General features: G+C 34.1%; 1 protein-coding gene across 4 annotated transcripts in view; it reads left to right on the forward strand.

The window, feature by feature from the left end:
* The window catches only part of LOC113518499 (kinesin-like protein KIF13B), a 179,620-nt gene that overhangs the window by 130,809 nt on the left and 32,075 nt on the right, over nucleotides 1-16,736 (forward strand). For all 4 annotated transcript variants that reach the window (XM_052901813.1, XM_052901814.1, XM_052901815.1 and 1 more), the window contains exons 6-14: nucleotides 8,436-8,683; nucleotides 10,337-10,484; nucleotides 11,495-11,674; nucleotides 12,026-12,125; nucleotides 12,433-12,581; nucleotides 13,077-13,314; nucleotides 13,905-14,048; nucleotides 15,005-15,115; nucleotides 16,045-16,268. In XM_052901813.1, the coding sequence (XP_052757773.1) occupies nucleotides 8,436-8,683; nucleotides 10,337-10,484; nucleotides 11,495-11,674; nucleotides 12,026-12,125; nucleotides 12,433-12,581; nucleotides 13,077-13,314; nucleotides 13,905-14,048; nucleotides 15,005-15,115; nucleotides 16,045-16,268 (1,542 nt within the window). The remainder of the gene's footprint in view (nucleotides 1-8,435; nucleotides 8,684-10,336; nucleotides 10,485-11,494; nucleotides 11,675-12,025; nucleotides 12,126-12,432; nucleotides 12,582-13,076; nucleotides 13,315-13,904; nucleotides 14,049-15,004; nucleotides 15,116-16,044; nucleotides 16,269-16,736) is intronic.

Here is a 16,736-nt window from a genome sequence, read left to right on the forward strand (position 1 = left end):
ATTATGCTGTTCGAAGTCTTGGAGGAAAAAATATATTTTCTGTAAGAAAAAGTAGGCAAGATGGATTGCTTAGCGGTCGTAAAGGTTGAAGTGGCATGAATTGGCTGGACACGTATAGAGGTCAATGCGCTTATGTATACATATATCTTTATAGCAGTCTGTATATGTTTTAGTATTAGGTTTTGGTGGACTTGTTGATTTATTTACGTAATGATGTCTAGCAGGTTTATTGCTAGCATTATATCTAGGTCGATCTCCACGTGTTCGCCCTGGAAACCGTCGTGATTAATAACTAATGAACTTGTCTCAATGACTGATCTGAGTTAACCCTTACCTATCCGTCACTGGTACCCCACCAACGAAGGCTATTACAAAGCCTATCACTACATTCTTTGGTAATACATGAGTGTTTAAGTAAAAATGTCATACTTTTAAAAGAAGGTTTGTTTAAATCGGAGCATTTGACGATCCATTGTTTTTGTCTACCCCAATTGGGGACCGGCGTGACGGATATTTATGTATGTGTAACAACTGTATTATTTACTTGTTAGTTTTTTAATAAAATATTTTTATAATTGATGAGTTATAATATAACTCACCAGTAATAAAAATGTATTTGTCACACACATTTTCACGTAATAGCAACATACAATATAACTTTTTCGACCCATATATCTACAAATTACGGTTGTCTCGCCTCTTATTGGATTTAATTGGGACAACGATGTTTAATTTTCAATATCAACGAAATCGATACGCCGGCGTGTCGGAAGCGATTTCACGGTCACATACCGCATACACTGGCTTGCAGTTTTGAATTATTTATTGAGTTGGAATCATATAAATTGAGTGAATTTTATAAGTATACATACATATACTGTGTTATCTATACCTTTTCGTTGTCTTTTAATAAAATTTTTGGATATTTTAATCAACTATAACGACAAACAAGCTGTCGGGCTACTTGATGGTATGCGGTGACCGTCATCTGTTAAAGATTTATTTAGACGTTATAGACATAAACAGCGCCATGGGCATAATTGTATTCAGTATCATATCAATGGTACCATGTATTGAGTACTCGTATTATTTCTTGAGTACTGAGATATTATGGTTTTGTATCTTGTATATCTTTTTCTGAACTACAATAATAATATAAAGAAGAAAAAAATTAATTGTTTTATCCTCATCATTGTGATCATATCAGCTTTTAACTGTCCACTGCTGAACATAAATCTCCTCCTTGGGGTGTTTTGCCAGTACTTGTTATGCTTGGCAGACGGGTTGGCAACCGCAGTTAGGCTATGGAGATGTTTTAAGAGGGACGCTGCTGCCCATCCCTCGCTCTCCCTTAGTCGCCTCTTACAACATCCACGGGAAAGGAGGAGGTGGTCTATTGTATGCCGAGGCCACAAGGCAAGTTTTTGTTTGTAATGAATAAACTCAAAATTTACTTAACTTATTTTAAGAATCCTTCTTTTTATAGAAAGTTACGTTATTAGCGACTAACAGCAGTATTTAATTTTTAAGAAAACCATCCAAAGCAGGGGTTGGTTGCTAGTAATAAATAGTTTTTTTTAATAGATGGTTACGAAATGGGAACCCTGCCTGCGCTAACAGTATACGCTGGCGGAGCACCAGTAAGGGGTGGTAAGTGAGGATTCAGTTTGATTCAGAAGTAAAAAGTCAGATAGCCCATCGTGATGAATACACCTGGAATTCAGCACGATAGTTTCCAGGGGGAACCACGTAGAGGTCGATCAAATAGAATATATTGCTTGCAATGGTACTGATAGTCCGCATTAATAACAATCCCTTCCCACCAGTAATGAATTGTTTAATGACCCTTTTTAACTTGAAGTAATGCCACTGAGATAGTATTCAATATTGGATGTGACTGTACATATAACATGGGTCTGGAGACTTAACAAGATTGTATTGGGACATAGGGTATCACAAAGATGGGTGTGACGGTGTATCAACTTGATTGAATTGTTACGTAATCCATTCTGTGTCTCAATCTAATCACGTGTTTCCTTTGTTACGCTGTTTTCTTTTACAAATTTCTTTAACGTTGGTAATATCTATAGTATATGTATGAATATAGAATGTTTTGGAATAAATTTCCTTTTCTAAATTTAAAACTTTTTTTTAAAGAAATAAAAGAATCATTCAAAATTGATATTCTTACTAGTATTATAAATGTGAAAGTGAGTTTTTTACTTAATAGCACCTTAGTGGATTAACCAATCATTAAAATTTGGTAGACATGTACCATACGAATTGGAGAAGAATATAAGCTACTTTTTATCCTTACATATTCCGGTACAATGGACGCAGTCGCAGGTAAAAGCTAGTATGGATATAAAAATGTCTTTATTATGGTTTCTACTACAGAAATGTAATCTAATACTTATATGTAAATTATTTTAGCATTTATTATAATCAACGGGAATGAAATGTATTTATAAAGATTTTCTGGATGCGGAATTATGATAATTTTGATAACAAGTAATGTAGTCCACAGAAAATAATTATAGTCTATTTTAATATAATTTCATGAAAATGTAAACAATCGAATAATTGATCTGATCATAAGATAATTTGTTTATGTCCAATAGTAGTAATACAAATCAATAATTGATTATTTTATATTCGAATTTGTTATTAATTTCATTTAATGCCGATTTATGTGATAATTTTAATGACATTTGGTTACCTTTCTATTATGTGTCATTAAAATATATATACTCTAAATGTATTCTCAAAAATTTTTTTAGTCTTATACATTTTTTGTTGATAAGTTTCTTTTGTCAGCTTTCATTGACTTGGGTTACTGAGTTCCATCACATCGATGTCGAAGGACGGATATAATTTAAATTCGTTATGCTAACGATTTTCCTCTGTCACATAATTCCATCATTCTAACACGAGGATTTCATTGCCTGCGGCCGTTTCACCCCATCAATCTTATGGTCAGTCCTTTAATTCGAAGGTATTTAGTCAACAAGGCGGCGTTTGAATATTAAAGTGACCGAATGGCTGTAAATCGTTTATTTCAAAACTGACGGTAAGGTATATATATTGTTTGTTTGTTCTGAAATGAGAACCTCCTTATTTTTTTATGTTAATTGAAAGTATAAAACAAACACATTATATTCTTTATATGTACAATATAATGTGAGATTATATTATATATAAGATTTACCACTTATTACTGCCAAAGGATTTACAACCTTCCATATTAGCCCTCAATCACTGAATGCCATTTCGTCCACGCACGTTTTGCGACACGTGTTTCACCTCTAAAGGAGGTTTCTTAAGACAAATTATTATATCGCTGCTCGAAGTCTAGTGTTAACCGTTCGGCACTCAAATTGCGAAATTGTGGAGGTCAATTTTCGAATGTTGGCAGTCACACACATTAATGGTAGCGAAATTAAACAAAATAATTCTAATCAAATAACCATAAATATAATAAAATGTTCGTCTTCTTATATACCCATATATACCAAATTTCATAATGTAATAAATAAAATCATACATGTATTTCATGATGAATGGTTGAGTCGTTAAGGCGGTAAAAGGTAATAAATGAACAAACACAATTTCTCATCTATTAGTGTTAAAGTTATTATTAGTACTCGTATTTATGTTCTGATTAAATAAGGGTATTTATAAATACGTAGCTCAGTGAAAATAACAATATATTACCATCGTCGTTGAATATTGTTTATTTCATTCAATTTCAGAAATTGATTCCATTTACCATTCCGTTCCCGAAAACAAATGAAATACAAACACACGGAATAAATATTTCCGTGAATTGAATCCTTGATTCTATAAATCGGACGCTTAGATGTTTCAATCAAGACAATTGTTCTCTCCTTTTTCTATTTTAAGATTATAAGAAACAACTGTGACTTCGTAATCCTCTTTAATTATTAAATTAGCAAGTTAAATCTCTAGGTATTATTGTAGCTGTTTGAAAATATTGAATACTTTAAATTGTCATTCTTTCGGTTTTACCAATTTTATTACAAATCGTATCTTATTTTTGTACCTAGATTTGAATTTAAGTGTCATTACATTTTATTGTAAGTAATTTAAAGCATTTTTATTTATGGAAAATTTGAAATGGAAAATTAGTTTCTGACACTATCGATTGTTTCTGGCATTCGATAAACAAACATGTTTGCAAGTTTATTTAAATTTAAGTAACATTACATTTTAAGTAATTAAAAGCATTTTTATTAATGACTGAAATAGAATTATTACATTCATATAAATGCAAAATTACTTTCTGACACTTTGTGTCCATTGTTCCTGGCATTCGATAAACAAACTTGTTTGCAAGTTTGACCAAATGGAGACTTTGAAGTTTGACCCTTCAAACTGAAAGGAAAACCGGCTGTTTGGTGATGGAAACGCAACTAGGACAGTTACCCAGATAACTTGTATACAAAGTTTGGAATATGGATTAGTCTCCTGAGGAATGGAATACATGAAAAGTACCTCTATCATGGTTCTCTTAAAAGTATCTCTACAGTACATACTTCAATGTCTATGACGCTGTACAATGTACATGTTATATGCGATAGTTACCATTTTCTATCAGATAGTTGGTCAGCTTGTGACCCTCCAAGTTGCATAGAAAAAACATTATTAATTATAGTGATTGATGGAAATTCTTTATACGATACAGAGCCAAAAATTAATACATTTTTCTAGTAAAATTCATTTTTGGCATTGCTTAGAAAATGAGATGGATGTTTTGAATAAACGTTGAATTATTAATTGATTTATTAAATGAACAACAAACAAATAACACAAATATTCACGTGTTATTAAAACGAAAATGTAATTAAGCAGCCAGTACAAGTAACGTATTTGTTTAAACGGAATGATAGCATTTTGTGTGTACTAACAGTTATATCTGCGTGGTTTATATATTTACTTAACAATTCGATGAACTTCCGCTTCCGCGTAGATATCGACATGTATTTGATAACTATTTGTATCCAGTAGTTAATTTTCTATTCTTTTTATCGTTTTGTTAGGTCTTTTATGTTGTGTACAGTGGCGTTTGGTACTTCAAACGTCACTGTCCTTGTACATTGTTACAGCCGTTAACTGTCCGCTGCTGGACATAGCTTTTCCCATAAGGAAGGTTTTGCCAGTAGTTGCCACGTTTGGCAGGCGGGTTGGCGACCGCAGTTTGGCTTTTGGTGATCTTTTAAGAGGCACCTTGCTGCCCATTCCTCCATCATAAGCTCCCTTAGTCGCCTCTTACGACACCCATGGGAAAGGGCGGCCTATTCTATGCTAGGACCTACACGGCGCTTATACATGTTGTATTTGTATGTTTTGGTATGGAACATACTAGTTTTTAAATGTAAATTCGTTCGCATTAACAGGATATTAAGCCTATTTCTTTCTCCGTACCAAATATTATATATGTACATATATCAAGTTTCATAACGATCGGTTGAGCTGTTAAGGTGCTAAAAAGTAACAAACAAACTCACGTTCGCGTATAACATTAGTAAGGTCCTCATGACGACAGGATGCCTTAAATACTATACCGTAAACCATAAAAATAAAAACATTAGAATAGATTCCTCATGCACTTCTATAACATCTCTCGTGTATCCACGTCGGTTTTGGACAGTCTTGTCTTCGTCTTTGATTGTATACAAGCTCTCTAATAAGTAAATTGGTTTGTATAAATTACAATTGGATTCTCAGTAGGGAGCCGCTGGGTTAATTAGGGAAAGCTACATTTTCCTTTTTAGGTCGACTCGGGTTTTGGTGTCATGTACAATTATAATATATATTTTATATATATTAACTCATTAGTAGTCTCATGGGATCGCATTCGCATCTATCTATCTATTCAGCCCAAACCAATCCACTGCCGAGCATAGATCTCCTTTCTATCGTGTCCCTTGTAACAGACCTTTGCTAACCTCATCCACTGCCTCCCCACTATCCGCACTATACCATCCGACTATCGGGTTGGTGGTCTACCGACTGTCCTCTATGAACCTGTCCTTCTCTTGGGCACCATTGCCCAAAAGAAGGACAGATTCATATTTGCACAGAATATATTTATTAGGAAAATCCAAAACTTACAATGGACAAATTTTAATTTAGGTACGATTTTACATTTATGAATTTAAATAATAATTTAACATTGTGTTCTATAAAGAAAAATCTACTTCAATTGTGCCAAAACCAATTTTTTTATTTAAAAACTAAACTACTAAAACGATTTAGAAAAAATCTATGGTACCAATCTGTAGGTATATCCTTTCGTATAAAAAAATAATTGTTCATAATGATCTACAAATGATGAAGTAATGAAGTAATAAACAAAAAAAATATAACCGAAATGAGAAACTCTTTTGTTTTGAAGTCGTCGGTTTGAAAATAAGGATAATGTACGGACATACAAATCTTTATAAGAATTGAAAAATTTCAATATTATATTCACATTTTCGTTTATTGGTTTATTCTCTATTTCCACTAATTTCTTATGTTATCAGTTATTCTGTAGACGTGTATCAACGGTCTAGTGCTAACATAGCCTACTGAATTACTAACAAAGCTTGTAGTATAATAAAGGCATCCATCATGCCGAGGAAGTCTGTACAATAGGTACATTTACTACCGCTAGTATTGTAGATTTATATACATCAGCAGAATTTAAAAAGACCAAGGATTTGTAGTCTTGATCAATACAATATGAATCTTTGTTAAAAATGAGAATGTAAAAATGTTCGGTTCAGTGTATTTCATTGAAAAAAAAGTAAATAATTAAAAAAAAAAACTTTTATTAATTACAAATTTTTACAAATTTCTTCTTTTTTGTTCGTGATCTCGCTGTATAATTCAACTAGTAGTATTGTATAATTTGGAGTTTTTACTAATTTTTATCTTTTATCTGATGATGTGTTTTAATACGCTATATTTGATTACGTTGAAAAATGCAAATACGTATTTATATCTGGACTGAGTGTTTTTTTCTCTTATTTAAAAAAAGTATAAATGTTTATCAGCTTTCTTTACTACAAGCTCAGCTTAGATTGTGACTATATTTTGTTATGTGATACATTCAAAGTTGTTTCTAAATATTTATTAAACAGAACAGATATGATTTTTATTTGTTTTTAATGGATAAACTTAGAAACTACATAACTGATATTAAAATTTTCACCTATAGAAAATTACGTTATCAGCGAGCAACATAGGCTGTATTTTCTTTAAAAAAATCGTGCAAATCCGTGGCGGACCGCTAGTCTATACAAATGGATTATATTATTTTCGTTATATAACAGTACAGCAGTAGTAAATTTAATCATGTATAATCTGGAACGGCTAAGTTTGCTCTAGTTTGTCGAGATAATCCAGTCAAAGTTTCCTAAAAGGTGAGCACCCCAGAGACATGAAATTTACGTTGATACTCTTTGTTTTTGCGGATGAAATAGTTACCTAGAAAGAATTCCCATGAGTTTATATAGACTATATATATATATATATATATATATATATATATATATATATATATATATATATATATATATATATATATATATATAAAAATTTTAAAAATAAAAATTTAGATTCTTAGGAGCGCTGGACCTGCTTTAGCATGTTAATTATTATTTTTAAACCCAGTTCTGTGCGCGATTCTGATTATGATCGAGATTTTGTGATCAATTTGTATTGAAAATCAATCTTGATAAATTGCACCAGTTTTATTTTTTGTTTTGGTGTATTACTCTATATCTATACTTCTGTATAATCAGCCATCAATCTCCGACTGCTATTTTGTTTACGCACGTTTTGCGACACGTTTTACCTCTAAACGAGGTATTTTTAGGCAAAGTATTAGATCGTTACTCGGAATCGAGTGTTAACCGTTTAGTGTTCAAACTGCGAAACATATGTAAAATATGACAGGCAGTGGAACTTCTGGTAGTAAGAGTCAGGTAATTTTTCTAGTGTTGGCAATCACACACATATAAATAGCAGCGGAATGAAATAAAATAATTTTGATCATATAACCAGTAAATTATTATACAGTCACTGTTGTCAAAAGTACTTTTAACAGTTTTTTTTAGTTAGTTAATTGTAACTCACGAAAGTACTTTTTTTTCGCCAGTACTGCTATAAGTACCTTGAAATGTCCTTTTCAGCAACAATCATCAAACTTGACTATTTTTTTAATCCACAACTGTAAAAATTATTTTTGTCAGTTTGTTTTGCAGCTACATCTGTCCAAATTTTATTTACTGGTTTGGAGTTTGAACGCTTACATCTAATACAAATCATACCAAACAACTCTCTCATGAAGAGCAAACCTCTTCTTATTGCCTAGAAAAGTATTTTATTTAATGTTTTATATATAATATTTTTTTTGTTCTTTTCAGGACATCGACAACTTAATGACCGAAGGCAACAAATCGCGAACGGTCGCGGCGACAAACATGAACAGCGAGTCGTCACGGTCGCACGCGGTGTTCAGCGTGGTGCTGACGCAGACGCTGTGCGATGCGGCGACAGGCGTCACCGGCGAGAAGGTGGCGCGACTGTCGCTCGTCGACTTGGCCGGCTCCGAGCGGGCAGTGAAAACGGGCGCCGTCGGCGACCGCCTGAAGGAGGGATCCAATATTAATAAGTAAGCATTAATTACCTTCACCCAGATATTCTTACTTGAGGGTTGATGAGTTAACAATTGGATTTTCTTCTGAATTACAGTTAGTATTTATATTTATCAAGGAAAATGAATATATAATTGATTGTTTCGGTTTGAAGGTTAGTGGTTTGAATATGGCATTGAAATTAACGTAGTACGAAGGGATAACACCTTAGTGGAATGAGAGCGCATTAGGGTGATATCTCTAATGCGTTATTGTGTGTTCTATGTTTCCCATGGTGCAGTACATGTCTAGAACTTAAAATTTTCCACCAGGTAGTCAATCAGCTTGTTATTGACATTCTTAGTTACATATTATCATATTATTTTTACTATCGCACCACACACCATCGACAGGGAAGTCATCCTTACACTCTAGAACTTAAATGGTGCAGCACTATATGCGAGTGCTGTTTCAAAGGAGTTTTCTCCCGTGAACGTTCAGACTCTGGTATGAGTTTCCTGCCGAGGTTTTTTCTAGAAACTACAGTATGTGTTTCTTCTTAAAAGCAATATTAGGGTTTCTTCAGGGTTGGTAATGTGCTCGTGATATCCCTAGTGTTACAGGCGTCCATAGACTACAGTGACCGTTTACCGGCTGTATGCTTGTTTGGCGCCTTCGTGGTATTAAAGCATTTTAAAAAAATATAAGAAGGTTTTTATATTTGGCCACTTTTGGTTGGCCATTGAAAAGCACGGAAGAACTCTTCTAATTCCCAAAAGAGTTAAATCGAGCGAAAACGAGTGGCGATATCGGTAAAAGGCGGCGGCCTTTGGATGTACGTCTTTCGAATAGGCGACGTGCTGAAAAAGGACCGAGTCAAATGTACTCGTAATGGATGAGCTTGTATGAATAGATTGATGAATTGATGGATATATTCTATTTACTTTGCTTCTTACGATACAATACAGAAATGACTTATTTTATTAATGTTTTTATATATTATAAAAAATATATATTAATGATTGTAATCTTTGTTGAGGTTAGAGGCATTTGTTCACTAATATATTCCACTATTATTTTGTATACTGTAATATATGATATGGCAATATTTCTCTGAGCATATTGGAATTTGTCTTAACCTAAGGCTCGCCCTAGGTTAAGACAAATTCCAAAATTTGTCCAATTCCAATTCGTTGTCACTTGGCTTTTCTTTTGTTTTTTTTTTTTAGATAGCTTAGAATTGTAAATAAGTTGACAGTCAATCTGATGGCCATTAACAGTATTGTAGAATTCAGAGAGTACACTCTGTCACATATACATTCTTCATGCGCTGCCATTCTTCAGATCTTAGTTGTTATGCCTCTGTATCCTGTAATTTCATTGCCATATTTTTGCCTTCACCGAAACACAGAGATGTACAACCGATTCACGGTAGAAACACGAATGGGACAGAGATACCCAAGCAACGGCTTTTGTACAGAATTTCCTTTTTGTATAATATTAGGTAGACCATGGTTTTCCATTACAGGAAAATTAATTGGAAATTTACATTGACAAACTTTTACTGACGGCCAGACATGAACTTAATATTTTTTTATTTTGTACTAGTATTTATACCACTAAGTCACGACACGTTATATTTATATTTTCTTAAAGAAATATTTTTAAAATTGTTGATACTATCGTTGCAGATCATTAACTACCCTCGGCCTGGTTATATCGAAACTTGCGGATCAGTCGTCTGGAAGAACGAATAAAGATAAGTTCGTGCCGTACAGAGACTCCGTGCTCACGTGGCTCTTGAAGGACAACCTGGGTGGGAACAGTAAAACTGTTATGGTTAGTATATATGTATAGAAGTAAAAAGTTTGTAGAGAAATATTTATCTAAGATTTTGTTACCCAAATTAGTATTTTTTATCTTGATAAGTTTATGAAAGCAAGAAGAGGTTAATTTTTCCCCTTTTGATTTAATGAAGAGTAACAATATTCCATTGTTCTATCTATCTATCCATTTAAGAGCTGCGCTCTTGTCGGTGGAGCTCTTGCCACTCACTACGATTTTCAGCGAGTCTCTTCACCTCTTGATACGACACGACACCAACTCCTTCCTTGATCTGCCTGATGTAACTATGTCTCGGTCTCCCTCTCCCCCTTCTTCCTTCTATCTTACCTTCTATTATAATGTTCATAAGTTCGTCGTTCATTCCATTGTTCAATGAACTAAAATAATTTTATTTATAAATTTAACCCCTCGTCAGCAGTAACTATTCCTCTAGGTCTTTATTTAAATATTTCCACGTGTATATTTCTCACGATACAGTTCAGTCGTCTCTTTGTGGAAAAATATCACTCCATATTCTTGTTAACCTTGAGTTCTTTTCTTTTTCCTGTGAGGAGCCCATCTACCATTTTCCAGTTTACAGTTATGTGCTGTGTAATCATCATTTCAGCCTGTCTACTGTTGAACACAACTAAAGGGGTTGGGGGGCGGGGTTGCCAGTAGTTGCCACGCGTGGTAGGCGGATTGGCAACTACAGTTAGGATTTGGAGATGTTTTAAGAGGGACGCTGCTGCCCATCCCTCGCCTTCCCTTAGTCGTTATTTATGACACCCACGGGAAAGGAAGGGTGGCCTATTCTATGCCGGGACCATACAGGACTATGTGCTGTATGTTACCGCATATTTGGAGAAGTTCTACGATTAATTATGTGTGATGATATTACTGTAATCTTCTGTCTTCTTTTAGTTAGATGTTTCAAGACATGCTCTTCCTTATAAATGAGATTTGGTGTGGTTGTAGTCGCCTACTTTGACCCCTTTTAATTTTACGTCATTGATGACTTCCAGGTAGCGACAGTATCGCCAGCAGCAGACAACTACGAGGAGACCTTGTCGACCCTCAGATACGCGGACCGAGCGAAGCGCATCGTCAACCACGCAGTCGTGAACGAGGACCCGAACGCGCGCATCATCCGGGAGCTGCGACAAGAGGTTGAAGCTCTCAAGGAAATGTTGAAGCATGCCACTGTAAGTGACATGGAATATTAAATGTGCTTGATGATCAAATTAATCTATTTATAATATGTTTATGATATCGCACGTAGCTGACAAAATGAGACAGTAACATTTGTTCTCTTGTTATTTTTTATTCGTGCTAAAACGTGTCTATTGATTTATTCGTATGTAGGTTTGAAACTTTGGTAATTAAAAATCTACAGCGCCGTTCGTGATATCCCTGATTCATGATTAAATAATTTATTTGCTAAAGACATCATTATCGGAACATTTACCGAAATGTATGTTTTAAAATAATAATATAATAGTAAATAATAGTATTTATATTTGGTCTGTATATAATGAATCCTTTATACTTTTCAGGGGTCGCCTGTTGGTGAAGATGTACATGAACAGTTAGCGCAGAGCGAGCATCTAATGAAGGAAATGTCCAGAACGTGGGAGGAGAAACTAGTTGAAACTGGTATGTTTCTCTCTCTTATAACTTTTACTCTATGGTTATTTAATAGCTGTATTGTAAAAGTTGAAATTTGCTGATCAGTTTTTCTAATATAATCACAAAGTAATAATCCCTTTCTTATACTTTTAACTTTGGTGCAAGTAATTTAATTTTAATTTTGGCAAAACAAAGGCTGTACCAGAATCTAACAAAATTATCTGAAACATCCTTATTACTCAATTATTGCAGCTCAGAATAATGGTAGTCTTGTATAAAATTCTGCAGTGATTTGTCAATCAGTAAAATTAAGTATATCTATTTTTAATTTTAGGGAGAATACAAAGCGAACGTCAGCATGCCTTAGAGAAGATGGGAATAAGTGTACAAGCGAGTGGGATCAAAGTGGAGAAAAACAAATATTACCTGGTCAACTTGAATGCGGACCCCTCGCTCAATGAACTGCTCGTGTATTATTTGAAGGTTTGTAATTCCAATTCATTCAAGAAACTTCAATTAATGTGGGTTTCTTGAAATATATTGTATTGCTGCTATACAACAGGCAATTCAAGGGGATAAATACTGGTGATTTCAACAGGAATTGAACATATAATTTCTGTTGCTAGCAATCTGCTTTTTTAATGGATGAAGATGGAGTAATGTGTCTGTCTATAATAACGGTATACAATGGCGGGGCATTGGTAGAGAATTTAAATAATGAGTATGAAGGCAGGACAGTAGGCCCGTCACACGAATTAACTACAGGTTTCTAGAGGGAACCGCGTAGAACTCGACCAGACAGAGTATATTGCTAGCAATGGGGATTAACATCCCTATCATTCCATACCCCCTCGCTAGCAGTGGGCTAAATCACATGTTTAAAGTCATCAGAGGTCTCCTCTCTGTTATCAAGCAATTTGTTCGCTTACTGTATTCTAATTTAAAGGGTGAGATAACTATGGTACTTTCGCTTTTCAGGATCGAACCCTAGTCGGGGCGGACAGTGCAGCCGACATCCAGCTATCAGGGCTCGGTATCCAGCGGGAGCACTGTTTGCTACTGGTTGAAGGTGGTGGGTTGTATATGGAACCGCTCGGTGCGGCGAGATGCTTCGTAAATGGAACACCCGTAGTCTCGAGGGTCAGACTCGGCCACGCGGACAGGATACTGTGGGGGAACCATCACTTCTTCAGGGTTAATTGTCCGAAGGCTACTGGTAAGATCTTATATCTGTTGTAATTAAAGTAATTTAAGTAATTTTTTTTACAATTGTTTTAATTCACCGTTTAAAAGTTTACACAGTTGCATGCAATATATTTGGGTTGAGCCATAAATAGGTTGCATAAAACCATTTAAAAACTAGCGTCTCGTCTCGACTTTGCACGTTTTTTTTTTAAATAAAATACAGCGTATTTTACTCGCTGATAATATGTAGTTTTCTATAAGTGAAAGAATTTTTAAAATCGGTACAGTATTTTTTGAGTTTTTTACAAATTAAACCATTACAAGAAAGATCGAATCTTACCTTATTTAATTTTAGTTTACATAAAAATTCGAAACATAATAATTTTATTTGATATTTATGTACTTAATGCAAATAAAGTTTTTGTTTTTAAATTTTATTATTATAAATTTTTATTTAAATTTAAAGGCTTTAGAGCGATTGTAAAGGAAGGTTTTTTTTTCAATTTGATTTTAATGACTAATATACGAGCATATGTATAGCTAAAATAAGCTATATAAATCTTGTTTTTACTATGTTATATACAATAGAAAGTATTAAACATCAATTTAAAATTGTTACAGCGGCAGCATCAGAGCCGCAGACGCCTGCGCAGCCCATCGACTACAACTTCGCGCGCGATGAAATAATGCTCAACGAGCTAAGCAACGACCCCATACAGACAGCCATATCACGTTTAGAGAAACAGCACGAGGAGGACAAGCAAGGTATGCGCATGTATATGAAATTATAACCAGCTAAATAAATTAAATAGAATAAAAAAAAATCTTTATGATTTAAGGTATTTATTTACACAACAAAATACATAGTTTTACAAATACAAATATGTATATTACAAATGACGGTAGAAGTTAAACATTACACTTCAAAAGGTACACAATAAAGAACAAATTCTTTCTACCTATAAATATACTTTTCTCAAAAATGCTTGGAAATGTGAGCATTATTTTAACAATCTTCTTCGAGATAAATCAAAATTGCCGTACTGGCTAGATATATGCGGGCAGCGGCCGGCAAAAGTTGTTATGAAAATCCATTTATGTCGTGTTTTGCGGCCAGATAAATTACTATGTAAACTCATATCAGTACTGTAATTTAAAAACGGAATGACCTTTTACTTTGAAACATGGCTACCAAGGAGGTAACTAATATAAGGTTTTATTTAAATTTCGAACTGACTTGCAAATAGAAAGTTGTTTATTGAAAAAAAAAATAAAGGAACATTACGGCGTGTGAAAAATTATTATTGTTCGTTATTCGTCATTGAACTTAAAAAGTAAAATTGTGTTTTTGATTTCCGCGCTATGTTTGAGAAAATTACTATACACGCCTTGGCCAGAACTAGGCATTGATCGACTCACGTATGTGTTCCTCGGCTACGTCTTGGCCCACATTTGCACGTTCGTCCATCAATGCCTCGGTTGCTGGCCGCTGCAGTAATGTACTATACTTTACTAATATACGCATGTCTTATCCGCGTCATATAGTATAATAAGAACACTTGATATATTTATATCCATCTTTCTTTGCAGTCTACAATTACAATTATTAATATTTAAGTATTATATTTTAATTGATATTATAAATGTATTTTAATTTACGTAGGAATTATTGAATTATTTTTTGTCCCTTTTATTAAATGTGATTGACTTTTTTTTTTCAGTTGCATTAGAGAAACAGAGGCAAGAGTACGAGAGACAATTCCAGCAGCTGAGAAATATTCTATCGCCATCAACACCATATCCACCATACTCTTACGATCCCCTAAAATTGGGTAAGAAGTTATTTTGTGATTTTAGTTGCATGAGATATTTATTTTGATTACGTTATGTTAGCTCTGGAGGCGACATTGATCCATAAAACCAAACTGTACGTATGTATACCATGTACACACCAAGTATGGCAATGTCGCAGTTATCAGTTAATTAAAAAAAAATGTTTCTGATTTATTATTTATAAAGCGCTCTGTTAGCGAACTAATTCATTAATCATGCAAAAAATATTCTTAATAAACTGGAGTTTGAAAGTTTTTAGCTAACTAAAAACTTTTCAGTGTATTTGAAAAATTCTGAAGCAAAACATCAAATAGGTGCAAAGCTTTTAATAGTAGATTAATATGAAATGTTATATGGTTAACATTTTATTTCATTAGCAGGGCACTTTTTAAATAATCAGCCAGAAACATTAAAAAAATGTTATATTGTTTTTGAAAATTGTCAGATAATTACGACTGTATCTGTATAGTTCTGTTAGTAGAACAAAAAGGTTTGAGTAATCCATTTTCTTCTATTAGTAGAACAAATCGGAAAACCCAGCTTTGTTAGTAAGAAAGAACGGCGAGGGAAATTATAATACTTCGATAGGATAAATTTTTGAACGCTCTTAACTTTCTTTGGGGTGGCGTGTGTGATAATATGGGGTTTCAAAACATGGGCTACATACAATGCGTGTAGGTGTGCGTTCTGCTTTAAGCAGTGTTGTAAATCAATGATATTTAGATATTTATCTGTATATAGCTATGCTTACAGATTGTTTTGGATTGAAAAGTGAAATTAGGTAGTAAAATACTGTGTAAGGTTGCATAATATTTCAGTTCCTAGAGAAGGCAACATATAAGGGTTATTGTTCATACATGACTCTTATTACTTTTCATCTATATATATTACAGTATGTGGTATATAATATATATTTCTGAATTTGCAGGCAAAATGTCGGCCTGCACGCCCACGACAGCGGCGCGTGTGGAGCGCTGGGCGGCGGAGAGAGATGATACGTTCAAACGGTCGCTCGGCCGTCTCAAGGCAGACATATTGCGCGCCAATGCACTCGTGCAGGAGGCTAACTTCCTGGCTGAGGAGATGCGCCGCAACACGCGCTTCAGTGTCACGCTGCAGATACCGCCGCAGAATCTCAGCCCCAACAGGAAGGTAAATAAACCGAGGTTTTTCCAACAGACTACAGCATGGGGTTCTTCAAAAGAGGTTTCTTCAGGGTCGGCAATGCACGCGTAAAGCTCTGGTATTGCAGGTATTCATAGGCTACGGTAACCACTTACCATCAGGTGGGCCGTATGCTTGCTTGCCACCTCAGTGGTATTAAAAAAAAAAAAACTCATGCTGTTTAGTAGGGAACAATATCTGTTGTTATATTTTTGTTATCTTGTTTTGGTTCATCTATATATTATATATACTCTGACGCAAAAAAGTCTGTCCGTACTGGGACTGTAATCAAATAAATGGTCTTATTTTAAACGTGAATAAAATTGTAATAAACAATTTTTGGAATAAAAATTATAGAGGATTTAATCTTAATATATAAAAATCCCGTGTTCGTTCATAATCTCCGGACCTGCTTAGTGTGTATTGTTTTATTCAATTTGAGAGGAAGGATAATTT

This window comes from Galleria mellonella, unplaced genomic scaffold (genome assembly GCF_026898425.1).
Source record: "Galleria mellonella isolate WM207_F2 unplaced genomic scaffold, CSIRO_AGI_GalMel_v1 utg800, whole genome shotgun sequence".
NCBI classification, from domain to species: domain Eukaryota; kingdom Metazoa; phylum Arthropoda; class Insecta; order Lepidoptera; family Pyralidae; genus Galleria; species Galleria mellonella.